The sequence below is a fragment of the Melospiza melodia genome, chromosome 1, assembly GCF_035770615.1.
Source record: "Melospiza melodia melodia isolate bMelMel2 chromosome 1, bMelMel2.pri, whole genome shotgun sequence".
NCBI lineage: Eukaryota > Metazoa > Chordata > Aves > Passeriformes > Passerellidae > Melospiza > Melospiza melodia.
Genome location: NC_086194.1, coordinates 87086473 through 87111642, shown reverse-complemented (window position 1 = coordinate 87111642; position 25170 = coordinate 87086473). Strand labels below are relative to the sequence as shown.

General features: G+C 37.6%; 1 protein-coding gene across 1 annotated transcript in view; it reads right to left on the bottom strand.

Annotated features, from left to right (window-relative positions):
* The window catches only part of LOC134420649 (uncharacterized), a 178323-nt gene that overhangs the window by 70532 nt on the left and 82621 nt on the right, over nucleotides 1-25170 (bottom strand). Inside the window, exons 14-15 of the mRNA XM_063160871.1 lie at nucleotides 18414-18496; nucleotides 14314-14453 (exon numbers count right to left, since the gene is read on the bottom strand). Of these exons, the coding sequence (XP_063016941.1) occupies nucleotides 14314-14453; nucleotides 18414-18496 (223 nt within the window). The remainder of the gene's footprint in view (nucleotides 1-14313; nucleotides 14454-18413; nucleotides 18497-25170) is intronic.

Here is a 25170-nt window from a genome sequence, read left to right as displayed (position 1 = left end):
AGTTTCTCAGCTGATATTACTGCCCTGCTGAAGCTAGCAGACTTGAAAGCTAATTCACAGTGTTGAAGTATCTGATCTGTTTTCATTTTGATTATTTTCTTCATAAGCACTTGATGCTTTTTATTCTGCCACTACTTCTAAAGATTTTAGAATTAATAGTATGCTGTCTTTCTAGCACTGTGTAAGTACTAAAGCAATATATTCCTTTTTTCAGAATTATCAATTCTGATATGTCAGTAGTAGGGCAAGCAATGAAAGGGCTCTTCCAAGTACAAACCTATTTATTTGCCACTTTTCTTGTGTGCATTCTTATCCCCGAATAAAAGTCATCTCTACAGGAGATGAAAACACACAGTCTGTAGGTTTTTCTTGGATATTCCTAATGAACACATGGGGTGAAGGCCTGCTCTGAGCCCAAGACTTTTACACTATCCAGACCAGCAGACTCAGACCCAGCAGGAAAGAAGGCAACACTCAGTAAACCTGGTTCATGCAGAGGCTGCAACTTTATTAAATGTAAACCACATTATGGGCTTATTTAAATTAATGGTCACAGTGGGTGCTCAACACCTCTGAAAGACTCTGCACTAGGGCTAGCTATAAAATTTTCCATTGAGACTCCTGTGTGAAAGGGAGCTGCGACTTCTGACTAGTAGAGCTTGCCAGAAAACTGCCATTCTGTGGGAAATTTTTCTTGATAAAATGCTCAGATTTTGGTGCTGGAAAAATAGGACTTTTTCCCCCCCAGCAGTCCCTCTCATCAGAATGGGTCACCAGCTGTTCATTTGCACAAGCCCATGTGCCATGTGAGGCGCTCTTGCCCAGTCACCTCATCTGGGTGTAGCGGAGTCCGATGTACCAAAATGCAGCGCGAGGGCTGACAGACCACCCTGGACACGCACAGAGCCTGCCTCAGGAGCCCCGGGTTCCAAGGAGCAGGGGGAGATCAGAGCTCAGGGCCATCCCCTACACCCTCCACCCACTCCAACTGCACTCAGTGCTCTGCCAAAGAAACCCAGGAGGATGGGGAGGTAGGAGACCCCCTCACATCCCACCCTGGTCAAGGGGACCAGGAGACAGGGACCACAGAGGGACCTGCCTCTGTCACACTGGGCATGCAACCAAGTGACAGCTTCTCTGAACTAAGTCACTTAACTCTTCTGGACTGGGTGTTTCAGCTTTCTTAAAAAGATATTGCTTTCTAGGGGGTGGGGAAATGCCTAAATTTCATTAGCAAATTAGAACTGCTAAGACTGGCTAAGGGAAAGAAGGAAGTGGTTGAACAACAACTCATGATGCTCATAAACAGTGAAAACCTCTTCAAAAGACTCAGCTTAAAACCAGAGGAGACACTTTTCTGGTTAAAAAACAAGGGCACTCTATTGTAATTGGTCCTTGCAAGAAATAGAAACATTTTAACTGAGTCAATGACTATTTTCTGCATTATTGTAATGCTTGAAGTGTCAGTGTTCAATGATTGCTTTCAGCTTATAAAAATTAATTTCAGACTTTTAAACATCCAAACCACTAAAGCTACATGGAGAAAATGTTTGTCATTGAAATAAAAATTATCCCAAATATTGAGCTGGAGCAACATCTGTAAAAATGACAGAAATATGCTGAGTCATTTTAGTAGCAAATAAATACATATGGGAAGATCATGAAACTGTAGCAACTAGAAGCTTCTAATTAGAAACTAAATAAATTAAAATAAAGAATCACATAAATTGGTACATTGAGTGGTGCAAAATCAAATATATTTATACACAAATATTAATCTACACTTATGCTTGCACATTTCATATAACTCCAAATTTTGTAGCTGTAAAAGAAAAAAAATATTGAGGATGACCTGGCATCACCTTAAAAAAGTCTTTTGAGCTGAAGTATTTTATTTTCCTATTTCCATTCATTTACAATGACAAGATAATTATTCACAGGATCACTGATAAACAGCAATTGTGTCCTTTTTTATTTGCTTCCTAACACTCCTGGAAAGCTTTATAGTAAACAGTTTAGAAGATAATGAAAGGTAAAACTTCCATCTGAAAAGGTTTGATTCAACAGAATTATTGGGACAATCACTTAGGTTAAGTGTTTAGCCCAGAGGGCAGTATAAAATTTCATCAAAATTCAAACCATGCATAAATGATCTCAAACTGCAGTGTCTATTTATACCACACAACATGTTAGTCACATTTTTCACTGAAGATTGAAAGTAATGATGAAGCAACTGATAAGGATGAAAGACTGAATATGTGCTATGCCACCCATGTATAATTCAGTTAGTGGCAAACATGGATTAGAAAGTATCCTGCAACAGCATGTGTTTTCCAACTGCCTGAGAAAAACTGTGAACCACTAACAAGGGAAAGGGGACAGCAATGAAACTAAAAATATTTCACACACACAAATTAGCCAGGTAAAGAAGAAAGAGTTATTCAATCAGTGGGTCAGAGGTTCAAAGACAATGAGAAATGCAAATATGGATCAAAAGAATATTACTATTTTATATCTTTTAGATTTAGATTTTTGTTTCCTAAAAGAAAAAAAAAAAAAAAAAAAGGCTTATTTTTAATCCAGAGGAAAAAAAGCAGTGAAAAAGGGGTCATTTTTCTAAAGATGAAATCTTCAAATTTTGGTGAATAAAACAGAAAGAAAACTTCAGTGCAAAGTCTCCATTAAGAGTGTAAAATACTGTTCTCAAACTCTAGGAAAAAAATCACAGCGGAATTAAAGTTTACAGTCCTTTTTTGCAGTTGAAAGTTTTGATTTGGTCATTTTGGGAGAAGGTTTGAGTTAAGGACTAAGGAAAAGGTCTGTAATTTTTCATTTTAATTCCAAACAAAGACAGAATCATTAGTTGATGACAGCCAGTGAAACAGAAATAACAGCTATGGTACAGAATGTTATTTATCAGCTGATTATGGATCAGTCCATTAGACTGTATCAGCTATACTCAGACACTTGCTGCAGATTTTGTCTGAACTATTAGAATCAGATCCATGCAATTACACTGACCTTCAGCTGAAGTCCTGTGGTTGCTAAATGGTGAATCCAAATTCCTGGTTTTGTTATTCTGTATGCATCTAAGGCGCTGGTCGAACTAATAAAATTGTCAAGTCATGCTTCAGAGAGCTTGTACTGTAACACTGAAACTGCACAGGGGAGGATTAAACACCAACCTAAGCTGAAAGCCCTGTATGGGACTGTGTTTTTGGGCAGCAGCATGTTAGCCTCAGCAGATTCAGGTTATCACCACTCCAAGCACAGCTAGGTGTTAATCATATGAACCTGCCTTTTTTGGGGAGGAGGGGATTAGAGGAAAAACTTCACAAATATCCTGAGGAGTTATCTCTGAGTAAAAGTCATGGGTTAAAGCTGGAATTAGTGGCAAGGGGAGATGAGAGCTGATATCTGTGGTAGTAGGGTAACATCAGCAGAAGAGATGCCACTGAAAAGTGGAGGGAGGCTAAGTGGTAGAAGACCTTACAAATGACTGGGAAAGATTATAATATGACAGATGCCTCCAATGATAGCTAATTTAAATGCCATTAGGTGCATTATATTTCACATGCAGGCAGTCTACAGGGTGATGGAAAGCATTACAGCAGGTTAGCATGAAAGTTTATGCTTCAGTCAAAGCAAATTGTTATCACTTCACTGGAAATGGCACTTCAACAGCTTACCTCAGCTGAGGATCTGCCCCTCAGTGCTACTGCAGCATTTGCTGTCTAGCAACATACTCAGTGCAGATGCTAAAGGGGGTGGAACTTAAGCAAGTTTCTGCTGACTCATTGCCCCCAAAAGAGAAATTATAACTAAGTTAATGAAAGCTCCAAGCATCGTAGAGTATTTTTAGTTTATTTTACTATTCTACACTTTCTGATTTTTTCCAAGTGGGCAATATTAACTAAAAAATTTTTCCCAATTAGCACTTTTACATGTATTACATTTAGTGTATTGTTGCTATTCTTCCAATGAAGTCTAGGAAAATGGCAGAATGAAGCCTGGAGTTATGTTATTTTGAGCTGATTTCCCTGTAACATTAGTAAACAGTTTGATGCATCATGTCACTAGTAGCACTATTCTCTCTTGTCTTCCCCCATTTAATGAAAATCTGTGAAATAAATGCTACAAGGCAGTACTGTTGGCATGACAAATTCCAAGCCAATAAGTCTTGCAGTTGCCAAGATGTAAGCTCTGAAGCTTGGCATTTGGCATTCAGAACTAGATAACCTTACTATAGTGACTACATTCACTGTATCTAAAAGAGGGATGAATAAATCAACAATAATTGAACTACTAAAAGTGTCTAATTTCCAGAGTAGTGCTTCAAGCAACAACTGAAATTAAAAAACTGTTAAAACACAGCTACATACCCATACAATCATGTCATGAATGCACTGAAGCAAAGGTTAACAAAAAAGAATGAATATGCATTCTTTGCTAAAAGTAGCATTCCTTGATCTACAGTAGTGATGAACTGTATAAATGTCAGGTCCTGTCCAAGTCCCACAGGGTCTGGCATTCCCAGCAGCAAGAATTTTTTATTGTTCCTGTAACATTACTCAAAGTAGGGAAAAGGCTATTCCTGCTGCATGTGGAATGCAGTCCCTATTCTTGAAGCCTGGCACTGTTTCCAAAGTTAGCAATGATCATAAACCCTTGAAATATTGTTAGTATCTCCAGGGTCTGATCCAAAGCCCAGTGAAGGCAAATGGGAAGATTCCACATGGCCTTAGTTTTCTGTGGGCCAGACTTGAAATATTACTTCTCCTGTCACTTGATTTCAGAATTTCTCACATTGTCCAAGTCATATCTAATTGAATTGCCACCCACCCATCTTTTCTCTCAGTGATAATTTTTATTAGAAAAATGCAGGTCTGGAAATCTTTAGGAAAATAACTAGCACAGTAGGTTAAACAGACTCAGTGCTTTAGAGAAACAAGGTTGTCTAATAAACAGCTTTTAATGTAACATGTTTCCACACTAATACACAGGAGAGAACCTACCACTGGGACACCAGCCTGCTTTGGAAAATGTCTCCTAGAATTAATTCAGACTGATTAGCATAGCATGGATGCATTCACCTGGGGAACTAACTAAAAATAATAGCCAATTTACAAATGAACTAGAGTAGGCTTTTTAATCTCCCATGACTCCACACTACAGTCACATCTCTGTGACTGCCACACAGCTGGCATTAAGCTTTTGGGAATACACAATCAAAAGGAACTGCTGGAAGGTACTGAGATGCTGAGTGGAGTCACTCCTTGGGCCACTGTTTGGACAGTCCTGCTATGATCATAATATCAGTCTCAGGGACTGATTAAAAATACCAAGGAAACATATTTCCATCTAAAGCCACTAGAAGACCATTTGATTTCCAGGATCAGTTATTTATTTTCTTTCAAGACCTCAAATCTTGAAATCTTGAAATAGTATTTATTCAGTGCTAACCTTCAGGAAAAAAAAATAGGCATTATGGGTTTAAAACTTTTAATTTATCATATCAGGTTTTTTTGCTGAAAGTTGAGGCATAAGAAAGACATTCCCATCATGGAAATACTGGTTCTTGTAACTATCTCAAGGAAAACTGTAAAGAGTTTTTATGTGCTTATGTATATAAGGCATGTGCAGATAGAGAAGTATTTCTCCACATGCACTGTGCATGATAGTGAAATGCAAGATAAACTAGACTGAATACATATCTTTCACCCTCTGACATTTTGTAGGTCAAACTCTATATCTGATGTATGTACTTTAAGCCAGAGAAAGAAAGGCATATTCTAAGAGACAAGAGAATCCTTTCGTTCCTCAAAATTCCTGGCACATCTAAGGATAAATTGAATACTTGTGGTATGAACATACATCCAAGTGTCTTTTAGAAGATGAGGATAATGATACAATGTTTTGAAATGGAAATTATTCCAACTTTGAAATACTATAACTTACCAAGCAACCAAAGATGCTCAAACCCCCATGTTCTACATTTAACCAAAATGCAAGGCAAATAAAAACAGTTATCCTGCACACAATAATACACATAATGGTTAAAGGTGGCGTTGTTTCCTCTACATAAAGCAAGCTTCAAAGGGAAAAGTAATTTTTGGATTAATGGGCAAACAATGCAGAACAAATTACATTAGTAGTTAGTTAAAAGCTCTGTAAAATAGCTTGCCCTCTATTTCTGAGTAATGGAACTGATGAAGGAATGGGATTTTTTTTCCATCCCCAACTTTCTTCCCCTGCAGTGGTTTAGACTGAGAATTAACAGCCAGGAAGAGCATCTCTTCACATTGTGAGAAAGACAGAGCATTCAGTACAGCTGCAAGGAAGAATAGCTGAACCAGGATTTTCACCACTGTTAATTCTACAAAAGAGTCTGGAATGTTTTCAGTCATTAGCTTTCAGCAGATACCTAAACAAAAAACTGGGATAGATTGAGATACCAGACTGAAAATCTTATGAAGACAAAGTACACCAGAGGGTCACCAAGTTGTTCAAATATTAAGCTCAAGACAGTGAATCACAGCATCATAAGAATTAAGCATGACCACTGTAAATTCCTCACTGGCTGGACTACCTCTTAAATCAAAGGGCAGACAGACTGCATTTTATTCAGAATTTTGTAACCAGACTCCCAAACCTGGCAGTTTGGTTTGAGTGTTCAGATCCAAGGCCAGGCAAACAGCAGGTCCTCTCTGTTCTTTCCTGCCCAAATCCGACTTTGCCAGAGAGGGAGATACTGTATTCTACCTAAAGAAAGACAAAACAGAAGGCAAGAACTACTGGTTCCACTAGGTGATTGAGGAGGAACATTTTGACTGTCATCCACAGTTTTATCATCATCTCCAAAACAGGAAACAAGAGTCACAGTTAACAAGGCCCACATTTGCCCAAACTTTCCTGCCCTTTTCAGCTTCACCACCACAACTCCTTGTTCCCGCCCTTTGTGAAGCATCTCTGTTTGTACCGAAAACTTGTAAAAGCAGAGACCCTCCTAACTTCTCTGGCTGTTTTGTCACACATCACTCTATATTTAATAATAATTATGCCTCTGCAGAGGTATTTTATTCTGATAAAATCAGAACTATCCCACCAGGATCTTCAGCTACTTATTCATTTTGCTACAGGCTACAACAGAAAGAGTTAGAGAATTTACTGAAATAACAAAGTAATTTTACATACATATGGTCTATGCTTCTGTGCCACAGCAGTGACAGATAAAAAGCAGCCATCTATCATATTTTTCTCTCCACAATGTACTCAATAGGATCCAAAGTGTGGTACCCATTTTGCTACTAATGCACATGCATAACTCCCACTTATTTACTGTAGTGCCCTGAAGATGTGACAGTTAGCTATGTAATGCACTTATTATTTTTATTCATTCTATTCATTAGAGATGACCATGTATGGCACACTTATAGCTTCACTTTTCTCCACTAGTCATCAGTAATGTCATCTTTTCTAGCTCATGAAAACAAAGTGTTTATTAAATGACAAACAACAACCACATCTCTCTCAACTCCACGTTTCACAGCCAGTTTCCCAAGTCTTCTACTCTCCTTTGAGTCTGAACAAACCAAAGGGCAATTCAGCTAAGTCAGAAAGTGCTTTTGTGCTGAGCAGGAATCCAAGCTGAATCGTGTGAAATGCCTGTGAGGGAGAAAAGCTGGCAGTGCTGTCATGAAGACTCAACATTTTCCATATTTAAGAAGAGAAATTAACAATTTATTGTCAAAAAGCTGCATAGTAGCCATATTCAATTTTCCCCTGAGTATTACCAAATTTGAACCATATCCTTTCACTTTCACCAGATAAGAATTCTCTTAGATGGAGGAAGAGAAAAAAAGAGCATTTTGGTGAGGAATTATAAATACACAATCCTGGAGAGGTCTAGGTCAAACTGTGAACTGCTCTGGCACTGGGGAGCATTTTCCCTGCTCTTTCAGCTCCACTACTCATAATCGGATGTCAACCACACAATTCCCTTGACAAGATCTCTAGGAAAAATTTGGGTCTGTACTAAAGTTGCTCCATGACAAAGCCCACTACTCCTTTCTGCTCAAGAACATTAACACCAATACAAAAGAAATAAAAAGAACACCACTCAACTAGACAAACATCTCCCTAGTAATTGTGACTGATCAGTCACTGATACCTCTCAACCAATGCTTTGTATCACTAATTTCTCTTCTCTACTGCTAGAGACCAGCTCTCAGCTGATGGAGTTCTGCAACTCTGGAATCTGCAGGAGGAAGCACATTGGCTGCCAACTCTTTCCATCATCCTGATCATATAAATAAAATTATCATCAAGTATAATTGCACTGAGGTCCATAGGTAACTGCAATAATACATGTTTCCTCTCACCGTAACAATATCCAATCTTGACAAAATTAAGAGTGTCATACAAAATTAAGAGCATATATATTGGAGAGCTTTGCAAAAGACTCCCGAAGAAAACAGTTCTTAGCAAAGTCTCGTATATTTTCATGAATCCTTACATGTTTCATGTATTTTCAGTCCTTGAAAGTTTGTATCCTATTTTTTCCTCAGCAGTTTAGATTAATTTTGAAATAATACTTTTTGTTGGTTTCAAATTTTTTTCCAAACATTTTATTTCTCATTCAATTTTCACTGTCAAAATTTTACCATACACTAGAACAAGGAAATAATTCTTTCATTGCACAAGCGAGAAAAAAAATAAAATCTATAAATGTGTGCAGTTCATTGGAATTTGCCCAATTATGAATTTAATTATATAATAAAAATTAATCTGACAGCTTCAGAAAAATTAGAGTGCATAGGAAAGGTGCCATTTTCATATTTAATGATTTGTCCATAGAATAATTTTCCAAAAAGTAAACATTTCCTGTGGCAGAAAAATCTCCCATGAGACTAAAACTAAAGCAGAAACTCCACAGAAATATGTAGTAGTCTGCTGTAAAAATTCAATCCTAAAAGATCTGAGTACATGCACTAAAGTAAACACCATCTAATACTTGAATATGTTAAAAAAATCAGACCAAAACAAAAACATGACTTGTGTCCTGTTGAGACTTGCCTGCAAAAAAAGTTCCACAAAGATTTCCGAATCAGGGAATTGTGCTCACACAACTAAAGCTTAAGCCTTTTTGAGAATAATGTGTGAAAGATTTGAAAGCATTCAAAGAAAACAGTAGGACTTCTGATTACTCCTAAGAGTTCAAGCTTGGCCTGCCTTTAATTAAATTTCAAAATGGAATTAGAAACAATGAAACAGGGTTTAGGTGGACTATCAAGAGTTACTGAGAAATTTTTAAAAGATTAGCACTTTTTAAAGCACACAATAAAGGGTTATTCTGCTTTTCACAAAGGAAGCTGAATGTCCGCTCTTAATGACAGTATTTTATATGTAGTGCATGAAACAGATCCTACTAGGACAGCTATAAAAAACTGGTAAAATCTGACCTTTGATTTTAGGTAAATGTTACATATTTGAATAAAAGGTTGCATTTATAGGCAGCCACAGATTTTTTTTTTTTTTTAATTTTAATGAAATCTTTAGAAAAGCTCAAGGGACAATCCAGGGCAATTTTTAACAAGCAACGCTAATTTTGAACAAATTCAAAACACTCAGGCAAGGATTTTCCTCTAATGTAGGATTCATCACCCTCCTAACTTGGTATAAATTCAATCTGTTCTGTTTGTATGACATAAACAACAAGCACTTTCACAGGAATGAGGCAAACCATATGTGAAGGTGTTTTAGAATGCACAACAGGGAATAGAGCAAGCAAAGAAGCATCTGCATTTATTTCAATGTCAAATCACATGAGTATTATAAAGGGAAAGTTTATTGTCTTTATATAAAAAACAATAGTACTGTATGGTGCTCTTTACAGTTAACTCTTCCTGCCTCTCAGTATCCTCCTCAATTTGGAAATAAAATTGATAAAATTCATAAAGTCCACAGGTGCATTGGCAGGGTTGTGAAGCGGTCTTCAACCTTGTTCACCCTACCCAGGCTGTGACACGCTGCCAAGAGCCCATTTTATCCTCACCATCCCCTTGCTCTTTTGAACAAAGGCTGCATCTGCTCCTGATGGGTGCAAGTGAGAACCAAAGGCTGGTCCAATGCCCTGAATTCCAGACATGCAGGAATATGACTCTAGATAAGATTTCACAGCTTGTCTGCTGCATCAAGATGCTGTCTGGTCCTGCACTGGTGTTGCACTGACCAGCCTGCAGAGGAGCCACCCTGGGCAGCACCTGGCACTGCTGTGTGGGGCACTGGGTACTCCCCCATAGAAGGCAGTGCCCTACAGTTAATTGATTTTATAGAAGCTGGCCAGAGTCAGTTTAACACATTTGGAGTAGAGGAGAAAATATTTCAAAGCAGCATTTAGCCTGGGTAGGAGCTACAGGCACGTTGTTAAAAAGCTAATTGCATGGAGACAAAGGATGATCGTTACTTTTATATTAGTGTGTAATGTTAACCCTTGAGAGCTGTGTTTGATGATAAGTTGTTGGCAATTGAAACTGCTAGTTTTTATATTTAAACTCAAGCCTGAAAATTCCTAAAGTCACAGAAAGTGTATGTCATTATCTTTACTATTTCTTATTTTGTATTAAGACAAATGGAGGTTTTTGAAATCTGGGATTTTTTCACATCTCCTCTAGAACTATACATAAAAAGCAATGTTAAAGCACTGAAGCGTTAAAATTATTTCTCACATCTGTTTTTTTAAACATGTTCAGGAAATCTGGCTTTATAGTGACAGTCATGAAGAACATTTTTCCCTCAAATTTTCTTTCAGGGAACAGAGGAAGAGAGCTAGAGAGCTTCTGAGAGTAGGTTTTGGTCTGCAAGGTCAAAATTCCTTCAAACTTTCCTCCTTTTCTCTCAAGGTTACAGATGTCACCCGTATTATTTAGACAATAGTCATGAATAATATTGATGTTCTGCTGCAGATTACACGGGCTTTTAACTCCAGGAACAGAAATCTCAGAGAAAGGAGCTTCAGCCATGCTGTGGTGCAAGGCAAGGTGCTGGGGTGGGCTCTCCAGGAGGGCCAGCAAAGCGCTTGGTGAGCGCCTGGCACCAACCAGGCTGTGACTGCAGCAGGGATGGCCCTGAAATAGGCAACCAGACCTGCCTGTTGCCTTAACCTCTTTGCCCCTACCTCATCTTTTGGACTCATCCCCCTCACCCTCAACTCAGTGGACCCAAGAAAAAACCTGCTGCTCTGAGCAAGGCTGTACATGGGCACAGAGGGAAAGGCACTCGTGTGAGATGGAAGGTGAAGCCCATGAAGCCAAAACGATCTTTTTATTACCTTTGTGTATAATGGCCACTGTAAGGAGGTTTGACTATGGCCTATGGATGCGAGACACCACTGTCAAACTAATATGAATGGAAAAGGACAAGCGTGCTCTAGCAATGGAACAAAAACAGTTACAAATATCAGAAAAATATTTGTGATCACAAAAGAATATCTTGTTCTTACTCACCAATCTTCCCTTTGGCAAGCCTTAAAAGAGAAGACCATATGAGAGAAGGAAAAGAAAAGAGAAAAAAATCATAGGGAGAGGCAGGGGGTGGGGGGGAAGAGAGAGACTGAGACAGTGGATACTTTTAACTTGTCACAGTACAACACTAGCTTTTAATTAATACAGGGTATGTACAGCTTTGAAGACTGCTGGTCATACAGTACTTTATGATAAATACATTTTATGGGATTTTGTTTCTAAAGAGGATTTTGTAAAATAACCTAGCCCAATAAATGATTTACCAGCTGCAATAAAAGATCAAGGAAATTGCTCAGATTGCATCTTGGAGCATCTAAAACTCTGAAGTTTATGGAGATCTAAGCTGCCCCCAGATCTACAGTGCTATAAAAAATTTTTGTAGTAGCTAATTATCTTGCATTGCATTTTTTAAAAGGTAGCAATTGTAGTAGAGAGGAAGGTCTGGAAACAGACAAAGAGGAGTTGATGCCCTTTGATGGAGAAAGTGGGAGAGAAGGAAAGGACGAGACAGACAGAAATGAGTAACAATGGAAACATCATGCTGGTACAGTAACAAATGGAATTAACAACTCACAAGGTATCAGATTCCCGAGTAAATTACCTGAATTAACTCTATAGTAAAAAAATATATTATTAATGCATTATTATATTATATTATTATAGATTCTTTACACTACATGCTATGTGTAACACCTTTATTACTTGACCAAGAGTGGAGTAATTCAATTTTCCTATTTTTTTTTCTTTCTGACAAATAGGATGACCACAAGTGAAGCAGAAAGCAAAGAGATTCCCTCTAAATTCTGTTTAGTTCTAACATCACAGGACTTGAACATAACAAATATGTAAATAAAGCAAGTACCGGTCCTTATTTCCAACAGGATGATGGATGCAGTAAATAGAATGGCATATTGAAATTACAAATTACTGGCCTCAGCTAGGACAGGCAGCATCCTAACACATGCCTTGTTGCTTTTGTTTTGTACCAGGAAGATCTGGTTCATGCCCTGTAACTTCCTGTGCCCAGATATAACTCTGCCTGCCCAGGGAATCCTGGCAAAGTCAATGTCCCTGTAGGCATGGGGTTCAGGGACAGCTGGGCTCCCTAGGAAAGCACAAAGAAGAGAAACAGAAAACAAAATGGAAGAAAGGGCAGGTGTTTTCTCTTATGCTCCAAATCAAAAGGTGAGACAACAGAGACAAGTGCCTCTCTGCTCTGCTTCTCCAGATACCTTGTGCAATTTGAAAAGCCATGGAGTTCAAAGCCTGGGGCCAGGCTGATAAGGGTGGAGTTGAGCCCCTCTCCCAACATTTTAAGCAGAACAACTTTGAAAAGAATACAGGACCAACGTTGCTAACTTTAAAGGTAGACAGAATCACAGAATGGTTTGGGTTAGCAGGGACCCTACAAGCTGCCTAGTTCCAAACCCTCTGCCATGGGTAGGGACACATTCCACCAGACCAGGAGGTCCAGGGCTCCATCCAAGCTGGCCTTGAACACTTCCAGGGATAGGGCATATACAATTAAATATTCATTCTATCACTGTAACTGTGCAAGACACGGAAGAGAGAAAGTGAAGTTCACCACTGCAGAAAGCAAGCAACTTGAGATAGATAATTGATGATAATTTGGTTAATTTAATTTGAAAATTGAGGTAGGTAAAATGAAACAGTGGGAGCTGGCAAGGATGTTTGGATGAGCAGTGCTGCTCTAAAATCTATTCTTATATTATGGCCAGGATGGGGGGGGAGTCCTTAATTGACCAAAATAACCATAATTAATCCAGCAGAATTACGAAAGCCTAATTATATGAGTGTGTGCTATTCTCCTGCCTGATTTATGCCTTCTCTAATACTCAGGGTTAATCACCTCTAGGGCTGAGTTCAGATTACGACACTGAAAATGCACTTTGTGTCTATAAGGTCTTCACCTGACTTCCTGCCAATTTGAAAGGCACCAAGGCAAACAAGAGCAGGGCATAGACAGCACTAGAGATGGTGAGGGTTGCTTGGCTTGCCGGTGAGATAATCCTGTCTCATGTTTTGATAGGGAAGTGATTTAAAATTAAATTTTCATAGACATACACCCTACTCTGATGTTTCTTTTCTGGATGCTTAATTTGAAACTCTAGGGGCTGATTTGGAGAAGATGATGGGTTCCAGAAATGTACATTACAGCTGGATTTTGAATGTTCAAAGCACAGTAGGGAGCTATATGAAAGATTATCAGATCATTTCATTTAGTAAAGGATTGGGTCTTCATTGTTTTTTACTAATTACCAATAACTGTCCAAATTTTGCAATTACCTAGAAGATGATATTCCAGGATATATAATTATAAGTAAATGAAAAGATTTCATTTTGATGTAGTCTTTTTAATTTCACTTTAATTTATCTGTTCATTTTAAGTCATTCCCCATATGTGCATTTTATAACAGAGAACAGTAATAATATTTAAAGTAACATCCAAAAAAGGTAGGGTATTGCTCCTAAAATGCTGAAAAGATTATGCTGAAAATCTTTTTGCCTTTATTCCCCTGACACAGCTTCTCAAAACAATGTAGCAATGCCAAAATAGCATTCTCAGACAAAAAGTGCTTCTAATTTTTCTAATTCAACTTCAATCATAAATAATACTAAGAAGTCCAAGAAAATACCATGGGTTTTATGTTTTGTTTTTTGGGGTTTTTTTAGCCCAAAAGCTTTCATCTAAATGTAGAAGCCTCTGTAATGCACATATGTCAAGGCAAACTTTTGGGTTGTGAAACTATTTGATGCTGAGATCACTTACCACACAGAAAAGGTATATTTCTCCAACTCTTCCAAATAAAAATTGCTCTCTGCAGATGTTTTCCCTTCTTCTTGGCTTGCACTGTTCTCTGGACCTGATTTTAATTCGCAGCATTGGTCAGGTGGGTTATTCCTGCTGACCTTTATATGAAAATAAGAAACAAGTTAGAATACTAAGGTAATTAGTAGGACACAGCTAGCAAAGTCAGAGGTGCCACTTTCTCTGTTTTGAATTCTAGTTCTGTTTTCACTCTACAACAAACGTGGGAAACAGCAGTGGCAAAGCTGCTTTGAGTATTCATTCAAAACACTTTGAATAGGCTAGCCTATTTCAATTGGAAGGGACCTACAACAAGCATCTGTGGTGCAATTCAGGGCTGACCAAAAGTTACAGCATGCTGTTAAGGACACTGTCCAAATGCCTCTTAAACACTGACAGGCTGGGGGCATCAACCACCTCTCTAGGAAGCCTGTTCCAGGCTTTTGGCCACCCTCTCAGTAAAGAATTGCTTCCTACTGTCCAGTCTGAACCTCCCCTGGTGCATCTTTGGAACATTCACATATATCCTGTCGCTGGATACGCGCGAGAAGATCTCAGCACCTCCCTTTCCACCTTCTCTCCCCAGGAAGCTGAAGAGAACAAGGTTCCCCTGAATCTGCTTTTCTCCAAGCAAGACAAGTCCTCTGCCGTTCCTGACAGGACATGCCTTCCAGCCCCCTATTTTCCCCTCCTCTGGACACATCCAAGGACCTTTTTAACCCTCTAAAATGGTGGCGTGTGGAGCTGCACACAGAATATTTTTCTGTGAATTGATTTATGCTCCTATGGGGCTGTGACAAACCCTCTCAAGTAGGTGCAAGCTCACAGTGACACCAGCAGTCAGCCACTCTTCCTCCACTTGCTTGCTTTTTCCAGTCTTGGACATCACACTCTGGCAGTGCAAAAATCTGGATGCAAGTAAGCCATATGGAAGGAACTGACCTGGGAATTGAGTTAGTACTGTTTGGATTCTTTTTTTTTTCCCTTTTTTTATTAACTGGGTTAACTCTCAGCTGGACTCATACTGATCCAGGCCACTGTGCCCCAGCTGCCAGCACAAAGGAGAGGGACAGCACCTCATCCTTCAGTGCTGGTGCCAGCTTATGCTCATTTAAACTCCTCTATGAGCTACAAAGTAGAGGATCCTGATTTATCCCTGGAATAACACCTCTGCATGCACAGGGTCTGATTCAGCAGTGACATCGCCTCTCTGAACTGACTACCAGATTCCCTGGATGTTTGGCACTACTGCCCCTGGACAGAAAGCCAAACATCACTTCCACTTCCACTTCCACCAGGAAACACAATGAGGTCATAATTTACCAGACAAACATCTGCAGGTGACTTCCGTGGCGAAATCTATTAATACCTTCCCAGGCACAACACCAAACTCTGCAAAGGGTTTGCTAACATTTAGTGAACAAGTCTAGAGAGGAAAAGTGGATGGATGCATTGGTGCAGTCACATCACTTTACACTTTGTTAATTATGAAAAGTACAAAATTTTTTTGCTTAGATCTGCTGGTTTTTGGTTTTTGGTTTTGGGGTTTTTTTAACTCTGTAAACTATTTTTCTTTAAAAAGTGAATTTGTATTCTGAATCTTGGATTCAGAATCATGGATTTCATGCACATTTTGAATTTCAGCCACAACTGTCCAGCTTTATTCCCTAGAAGATGAGGTTTCAGAATCCATAGTGTGTGCAAGGTGCCTTGTTTGCACTGATATTTTCTCCATTAAACTATTCCTGTGCAAAGAACATGTAACAACATTATTTAAGACATAAATACCAAAGAGTATTATGAGTTAATTTCTCTGAGATTGTGTTTTCTTGTCTGAGGTACAAAAAGCAGGAACTCAATCATCTGCATGAGGTTGGCATTATAACCACAGAATATGTTTTACTTCTCTCAGAAGTCACTTACTGTGAGCATTCTCTCTTTTATTGCTACCGTCCAATATCTGAATACATGCAGTGATTTGCACACTCATTGCAAAAAAAGCTCAATTGTTGCTAATGCACATCACTCAGAAGGCACTTAGAGGGAGAGTTTTGCAACTCTTTAGCATAGATGAATTTGGGATAGGGAGGGCAAAGTAGAGAAATCTATGTTCCCCAAAAAAGTTGAGGTCAGATTCGAAGAACTTTCTCATTCCTTTTCAAAATAAAATAAAGTAAAATAAAATAAAATAAAATAAAATAAAATAAAATAAAATAAAATAAAATAAAATAAAATAAAATAAAATAATTAAGAAAATAAAAAATAAATATAAAATAAAATAAATACAAAAATAATAAAACATTTTAAAAATAAAAATAAAAAATAAAAAATAAATTTAATAAAATAAAATATCTGTTTACAAAAAGAAAAGGGACTTCTGAGGAGAATAAACATGAACTTGAACTTCTGTCTTTTTCTTTAACTATGTTCTTTGCATTAGTTTGTCATTATTTCCTACATACAGTTGTTAGGTAAAGTCATTTTAGAAGATGCTTTCCAGAGATACAATTAGGCCCAAATTATATAAATCAGGCCAAATGCCTAAATCTTGAACATGCTAAAACAAGATTCTTTCTGAACATTAGGATTCACTCACCCCATTAAAAAATGAGGGGCTCTCACAACCTCTGAAAGGAGATTTCACATGCTCACATTTCTTTTGTGCAGAAGGATTCCCATAAGAGGCTCAGTTCAGGAATCTATTCAAACATGTCAATAACTGTAAGCTTGTGAGTCATTTCAGTGAGACCAAAGGGGCTAGACAGTGCTGAATTGCCCATGGGTTTATGCACCTCACTGAAACCAGGTCACTCTAATGTGGCTTTGAGAGCCACCCACAACTGAAGTTCCTATAAGACTATGGCATTTTGTTCAAAGGCATTGTGCTATTATGGGATTGTAGGAAATGCATTTCACTCTGCCACTCCCATGGGTTGGGCTGGGTTGCTTTGCCCATTACACCCATTCCATCGCTCCTTAAATCATCCCTCCTCTAGATATAAGGCTGAACACACTCACACATGCACATCTCAGTCTGCAGCTAAACTTACATGAAACTCTGTTTTCTTCAAGTTACCTTTATCTTCCTGGAAAAATAAATCACATGGAAACTTAGACATCGAAAGACAAGGGAATATCCAGCTGGCCAATCTGGTTTTGCTCACAAATGTAGACCATCACTCTACTAAAGTTGAAAGTTGTAATTATAATCCCCAGCTATTGAGTATTTGTGCTACACTGCACAAGTTTTTGGGTACTGAGTACTGTGGCGATTTTTTGTTATGGGCAATTAAAAGGATTAAAAATGCTTCAGAGTGTATCTAGAACAGGGTGAGACAAATAACCAGAATTATTAATTTGAATGTTCATTCTTGCAGTTCATTCACTGCAGCCATACTGATTTAAGGATAGAAATGGAGTAACACTTACTGAGAAAAAATTGCAACTATCATTGGAAAATACCTAATTTAATAATACAGTGCAGAGGGAAGCAATTTTCAGGAATACAAACTCTTCTTTGTGTCTTTGTTTCTCAGGATCTACATTAAATCTGAAAGTTTCTGTAGCATCTCACCCTGAAAGTGTTATCATATGGCAGATAAAATTCCATGGTTACTTGTACTGAGGACACAGTATTTGTTGAAAAATTGACGGTGTCCTTGGCCAGGGTACTACAAATACAGATACTAAAATTTTCTGATGGTCCTCTGCACAAGTACACGAGAGCTTTAAGTTTATGGATGCATATGAAACACATCTCATGTTTACACATAACTGAAGTTATATCATCCTGCAGCTTGGTCAAACTTCTGTTGTTTGATTGCTTGGTGGTCTTTCCTCCTTTGAAGTTTCATTGCTAGAGAGATTAACTATACAGGAGACAGCAATACACCTGGTCATGTGAAGACTTATTGTGGCTATTAAAAAATTCACAGGGATAGATTAAAGAAACACAACAACCAGAGCAAGCAAGACCACAAATCGTTCTCAAATGACACAAGCTCCAGTGGCTTCTCTGTGAGCTTTAAGGGAAATGGTGATGTTCATATCAAAACCAGCACCTTGTGATGACCTTCTTGGACCTCCTTCAGCCAAAACGAGCCACAGTGCTTGTCTGCATTGCCACAGCAATCTTGGTAACCCTCTGCAAGGAAAAAAAAAAACACAAACAAAATCAATTCTAAATTAATTTTATATTTGTGCACAAGGTAAACCTCTGGAAAGAACTCAGCTGGGTTTTGGTCCCTCTCCCAACAAGATGCTGACTAATTTCAGGCCAATCACTTCTCCCCTTCATCTGAGTTACATATAGGTGGCTATTTCTCTCCTACACTCTGAAAGTGTTAGTATGATAAATGCAGAGAAGACTTCAGATGCTGGGGTGTTGAAAATAACAATTGCCTAGATGAAAAACAGGGGGAAAATTAGAAATAAAGAAATAATAGACACAAGAAGAGTGACACAGGAAGGTATTTTAAACACCCTGGGAAGTGTTCTTCAGAAGACAGAAGGAGGTTAATTTTATTATATGGGCATAGTTGTGGATCAAGAATGAGGCACAAGGACATGAAGTACTAGAATAAACTTTTCTTAGAAAACACAAGTCACACATCCCTCAAGCTCCTGAAAAGCAGTGACCTCTGGAATGAACAAAAATGTACTCCCTCATCATAGTAAGCAGTGGTGTGGCAAAAATAAAAGTCTGTATTACATGTTTTAATGTATGGCACATGGAGAATAACCCAAAAACACACTTAACAATTATTTCTATTATTTTCTTTTTAAGATATGTTGAGTTACACACAGTACAAGACAGTCAAGTTTATTTAAAATCACAGTACAGGAAGGATCTACTCTTAGGATCTACAGTGGTTGATACACAATATATGCACATACCATGTCACAGTTTTAAGTCTGTGTTTGTGTACACACCTATGGATATATTTCTTACTTTCTACATATGTATAGACTCATGTACAGGAGTATCTATGTTGAGGAATGAGGAATTTACAGATATTTACATCATCTGGGGTGAAAGAAGAGGCCTACTGAAATCAGCAAGACAGCTTAAAATACTGCTGCTGGCTATGTCACGTGTGTGCACACATGCAGTATAACCTGTTCAAACTGTCTCCACATATTTTGTGTATGGGATACCTGTATGGACCCATAAAAACACATTAAAATATAAATATACCTTTGTAAAGATGGTTCTTGTGGTTTTCTTTGTTTAATTTTTCTTCTTCATTTTTTTTTCCCCAGTGCACAAAAATGGGTTTCCAAACAGCCTTGCTGAAATGATGAATACTCTAACAATGTTTTTGGAGTCAAATGAATAAAGCAGTAATTATCTTGGCAAAAAAAAAAAATAAAGGACAATAAAAAGAATAAAGAAAACAATAATATTCTACATTTAAGAAATGGGAGGGAGAAGGATCTCAAGTCTGTTATTTAATCATGACGTGCTCTTTTTATATTTTATTTGTAAGGCTTTGAATGCTCTTTTCTTTGTATACCAGTGAGCTCATTACTTTAATTCCTCATAGATTTCTCTGAACAATTTTTGCTAAGTAAAAACACAATGTAATTCTTCAATAGCTGTAACAGTAAGAAGCTGCTCAAATTAAAGATCAATAAAAAGTACAGAAAAAAACTGTATGAAAATAAATAAATAAAAGAGGAGATGGGAAATGCCTGCAATTAGACAGGATGAAAAATCTAAAAAGAAATTAAATTTAGTTGTAATACATTTCCCATTCTTTTCTTCATGAAAATTACTACTGAAGTGGTTTTTTTTCTGTAATTTAAATGTTAAGCTGCCAGATGTGTGTCTCATGCTTGAAGAGTTGAAGCTTTGCATTATTTAGCATATTAAGATTCACAGAATTTAAAAAAGGGCTCCTTTATTGCCTGGAGGTTCTAATTAAGTAAACCTTAGCCTGGTACATTTAAAACTTGCAATACAAGAGATTTTACTTCCTTTTTTTCTCAGTAGCCAAATCTCATCAATATAATAAATATGGAAAATACTTAAGATGATACAATTTTTCTTTGGCTTGAGGAATTAAACCTATCTATTATTTTAAGAAGTTTTTAATAGAGGCCAGCAATCAGAAAGACATTTAAAGACTCCAGTCTACTTTTTAATCATAGGAGTTGCTCCTGCTTAGTGGTTGGGGGGAAGGGAATGTGTCTTATAAAACTGAGCTGTGTAGAAATTTTCTTCCACATGCAAAAAACAAAGCAGTTCTGAGAGAGAAACGAGAACCACACCATTCTTTATTATTAAATTGCATTTTACTTTTTTATAACTTTTTATAATTGAACACAGAATCCTAATAAAGCATTAATTAGCTGCACTATCAGCAATTTCTCCATTGAAAGAGGTGGGACTGCTGCATCAGAAACTGTAATAGAAATTTCTTTGACATAGAGTACCCATAAATCATACCTTAAATACAGTTATTTTTGCCATTTTAGAAAATGTCAAAGGTGTCAACTTTGTCCAGATATAACACTTAGCAGCGACTATTTTAGTAAATTGACTCAAAATACATTTTGTTCCCTGACAGGGGAACATAATATCATTCATGATAAAAATGAACAACTTGAGGAGGAGAAAACAGCACCAAGAAAGAATGATCAGAGACAGGTATCATAGCTGTGGCAAAGGCACAGTGGCAGATGTAGGCTCTCTGTTAATGGATTTATTTGGAAGTCAAGAAACATACGCATAAAAGCAGGAAAATATGATTACACCAGAGCATGGAAAAGGCAATAAGATTCTTAACCCAAAGTTAGAAATCTGTGATCAGCTATTAATAAGAAGTCCAGCAGAATAATTTAAATGTCTACATTCATATAAGACAAATAGGAAAAATAGGGTGGCATTTTTTCCCACCATTGTGGAACGGGCATGACAAAACCAATGTCTGGATTTGGAAAATCGTGGTGATATGAAGGTTATTTGCAGACCTTGTCATTTTTGGGTCATATTGAGTCCCAACCAAACAGTATAGATACCACATGGATCGTGCCTGATAAGGGATACAAAGAAAGGGTTACTGGTACAAAATCCCTGAGCTCTTCTGGGACCTGAGTTTTTAAAATACCATGGTAAGAGGTTGGAAACAAAAGCATTATTGCTACTCTGTTACCTTTCTTTCTCCACAGCAGCCTTCTCAGGGCAATAGCAGAGCATTATAGCATGGCCTTTAAAATCAGCCTTTAGAGGGTGTCTTACTGCTTCCAAACCCTTGGAGAATAAAACTTATTTTTTTGCCCTCTGCCTTCAGCCTGGAAGTTACCATCTTTGGTTATGTCTTCTGTAACAAGTACTGTGGTGCAACAGGAGTGAACCTGTAGAATGTAACCAAGGTTTGGGGCAACACCTCTGAACAGTGGGGACCCCACTCTGTGTTGAAGATTTCATGTCTGACCAGCTGTTTAGTCTGGCCCTGGTAACTGACCCATTAATACCTGATATGTACATTTAAAGTACATCCCCTTCCTCAGCTTCATTCTAAATGTATATAGGTCTGATGCTGCAAAATATTTATTTTTAATGTATGGGGGGGCATGGGGAGTCTAATTGATTTTTTTAAAATATGGGCAAAAGGAAATTGCACAGCTAGGAAATTACTTTACACAAGTTTGATGGGAACTACTTCTGATTTATTTGGGGCCAAAGAAGAGAAGTGCAGTGCCTTCTGATAGCTGCAATCTAAGTCAGTAGGAAAGGGGTTTAGAGTGGTACAATCCAAGAGTGAGCAGAAGACAAAGAAATCACCACAGCAGGGACAGAAAATAAGATGAAGATCCTATTTAGACTCCCTTCCTAGTAATGCGCTGGTCTATGGGAAATTAAGTAGCATGGCAAGAGCTGGAAAATTTAAGAGTTTGGATTCTGAGGATTTCAGAACCAGAACCTGACTTTGATCCTAATTGGAAAAATCAATGCAATCCTTTATGCAGTCCTGCTCAGAGAAGTCCTGCTCCAGCACAGAAAGAAGTTTCCACCATATGAGGCTCTGCCTTTGGGGCCCTACTTGTATTAAAAAATGAGCCCCAAGCAATTTTCATTTTGTAATATCACTTTGTTTCCTTTAAAGTGGCACCCATGAGGAAAAACAGCCTTTTCTTGGTTTGGATTGGTCTTTTGTTTTGGTTTGGTTTGTTTTTTGGTTTTTTGGGGGTTTGTTTGTTTGTTTAGGTAAATATTTTTGCATCTGCATACAAATTTTATGTAGAAGCAAACAGCACCTCAGTAGGGAAAGAGCATCATTGCAGTATAAGGGGAAATATTACAATGAAGATTCACTGGTTTTCATAAAATTGTTTCTGAAATGCTTGTGAGCATAAATACAATCCTCTAATGAAACAATTACTCACTTATATAAACACATTTTAACAAATGTAAAGCCTCCTCTCCAAAGGCAATGATAAAATTAGAATGAAGCTGGTTTTGTGTTTAGTATTTTGATATTGAAGGAACATTTCAATAAATTCTGAATACAGTTTTGAGTGTTATCTGCTGCTACTGTAATAAGCCCTTTGGTTAGCCTGATGCCATCTTTGCTTAGACATTATTCTGAAGCTTTGTTCTGACAGAAATGTCTTTTGTTGTCACAAAAGGACAAAATTCGCTTCCCAACGTTTCTCCACAAATGCAGGAGGGTGTTGAATTTGAAACCTTAAATATGAACAATATTGAACATCTTATTTTCAATACTCAGTTTGTTTTAGAAGACAGACATCAAACAAACCTCCTTCTGAGGTAGAAGATGTGAAAATAGGAGCTAAAACTTTATCCAGGGTATGTCCTAGAAAGGTGATAGAATAGAGAGCTGAAGGAATCACAGGGGTTCTGTCAAACCCCAAAAATGAGCAGAATGCCACTTGCTTGTAAGAGTTTGACCAAGATTAACAATATTTATGAGAAATATTTAATGTGCTTCCAGGGGTTTGAATTGTGGTGCATGCATAACTGTGGGCTTTGAAAAAAGAAATTAGGCTTAATATGAGAGAAAGGCTGGGGATAAGGTGCTGCTGGGATGAGTATTGGTGGAGAAAACATACAGGCACTGTTGAAGCTTCAAATTAAACAGCGGTACAGTACAAATCCTAGTTTATATGTCATCCTGCAGAAAGCATTTGGGGATTTCAAAATGAAGTTTTTTTCTTTCCATCATTTTGAGTGCAGATAGTGAGTTTAGTGGAGACATTACTGACAATGTTCCATCACAGAAGACCAATGCTTTAGTGATGTGACTTTTGAAACAAGTTTTTCATTAAAAAATTTTGCAATAGATGCAGTACCAGAAACTGAGCTCATCAAGGAAAATTTCTGTTGTCTCATGAATAAAAATAAGCAAAAAACTCTTTTCACCTAATTCAAAGTGCATGTATATTTTGGACATCAGCTTGCAGTTCAGGTAAACTCAGAATTTATTTATTTATTTATTTATTTTTTAGTTCTCAGTCAATTATAGTATTATCTCTTTCATATATCTAGTCAGATCTGATGATGATGCAAAATTATGCCCTTTGAACCTTGCCTTGATAAAGATTGTGGTAATTCAGTACTTTCCAAGTCAGGCTACTTCTATAACTGCATAGTTTCAGGGTATTTGTAAGAGGTTGTATTGAACTGAAAATGTGGGTTCTAAAATGCTCTGTTTGCCACTGGGTCTCTGCAAAACTCCACATAAATATTTTGAATAAAAATTCAACATGCTAGTTTTAGATCTAGACAAACATTAGTGATGGGAAGAGGGGAAAAGGAATACCTGTCTACATGCACAACTAAAAATTGGGTTTTGAGACACACTCTAAAGGTGGAAACATCCAAATGTTGTCAAAGAAACGAAATCAGAAAAAAAATTAAAAGTAAACAAAAGCAAATGTCAAACACCACTAAGCATTATTTTAAAACCCTTTTGTTCACATAGGCCACTTAAGTTTTAAGTATTTTGAGTATTTTAAGTTGCTTTGCACAACTAATGTTGGGTAAATAAACAAAATAAATTTCAAAGTAGATTCTACTAATGTAGAAGTTGAACAAAATTTTTAAGCCAGGGCTCTGTTCATATCCTTAGAAGAACCAACATCTAGAAAAGACATGTTAGGTGTTAATGTTATCAGGGCATGTAATGGGAACCCTTGAAATACTAAAAATTTTTCTGTAATATGCTTAACATTTTGTCACAAACACCCTTTAAACAAAAAATGACACCAGCTCTATATTCTACTTCTCACTCATCTATGATAGTCAGTGTCAATATTCAGCACTTACGAATCCTGTCTTGGCAATGCCGTACTAGCTCCTACCTCTATCTGTGCCCATTTAACATGAGATACTCAGCATGTGCACCTATAATAGCAGATGCATGGTTCTCGCCTTCCTGGACAGTCAACAGAGAAAGATGGCTCCAAAGAAATTGTTTCTGAATGACATTTCATGAGTTGCTGTGAAAGGGAAGTTGGCATTAGCTTCAAAATAACATTCATCCAAAATTCTACTGCATTATTTCAGGGAGCCCACAGACTTGAAGACAATAAGAAGATACTGTTTACACAGATAAGAGGTAGCTGTCAGACCTAAGGTAGCTCTCTCTTACCTAATATTCAGTTCAGTGTCTAACCATGACCTATTACAGCTTCCTTGTACAGAAGGAAAGTCACCCTCTCCCTCCAAAAGGTGTGATTAACTTATTCCCACTTGTACTTTCATCTCCTTGAACTGGCCTAGGCTATGAAGTGGGAGTAGATATCCAGATATCCTTGGTACCTTCAAATCCCTGCCCCATGGTAAATCCT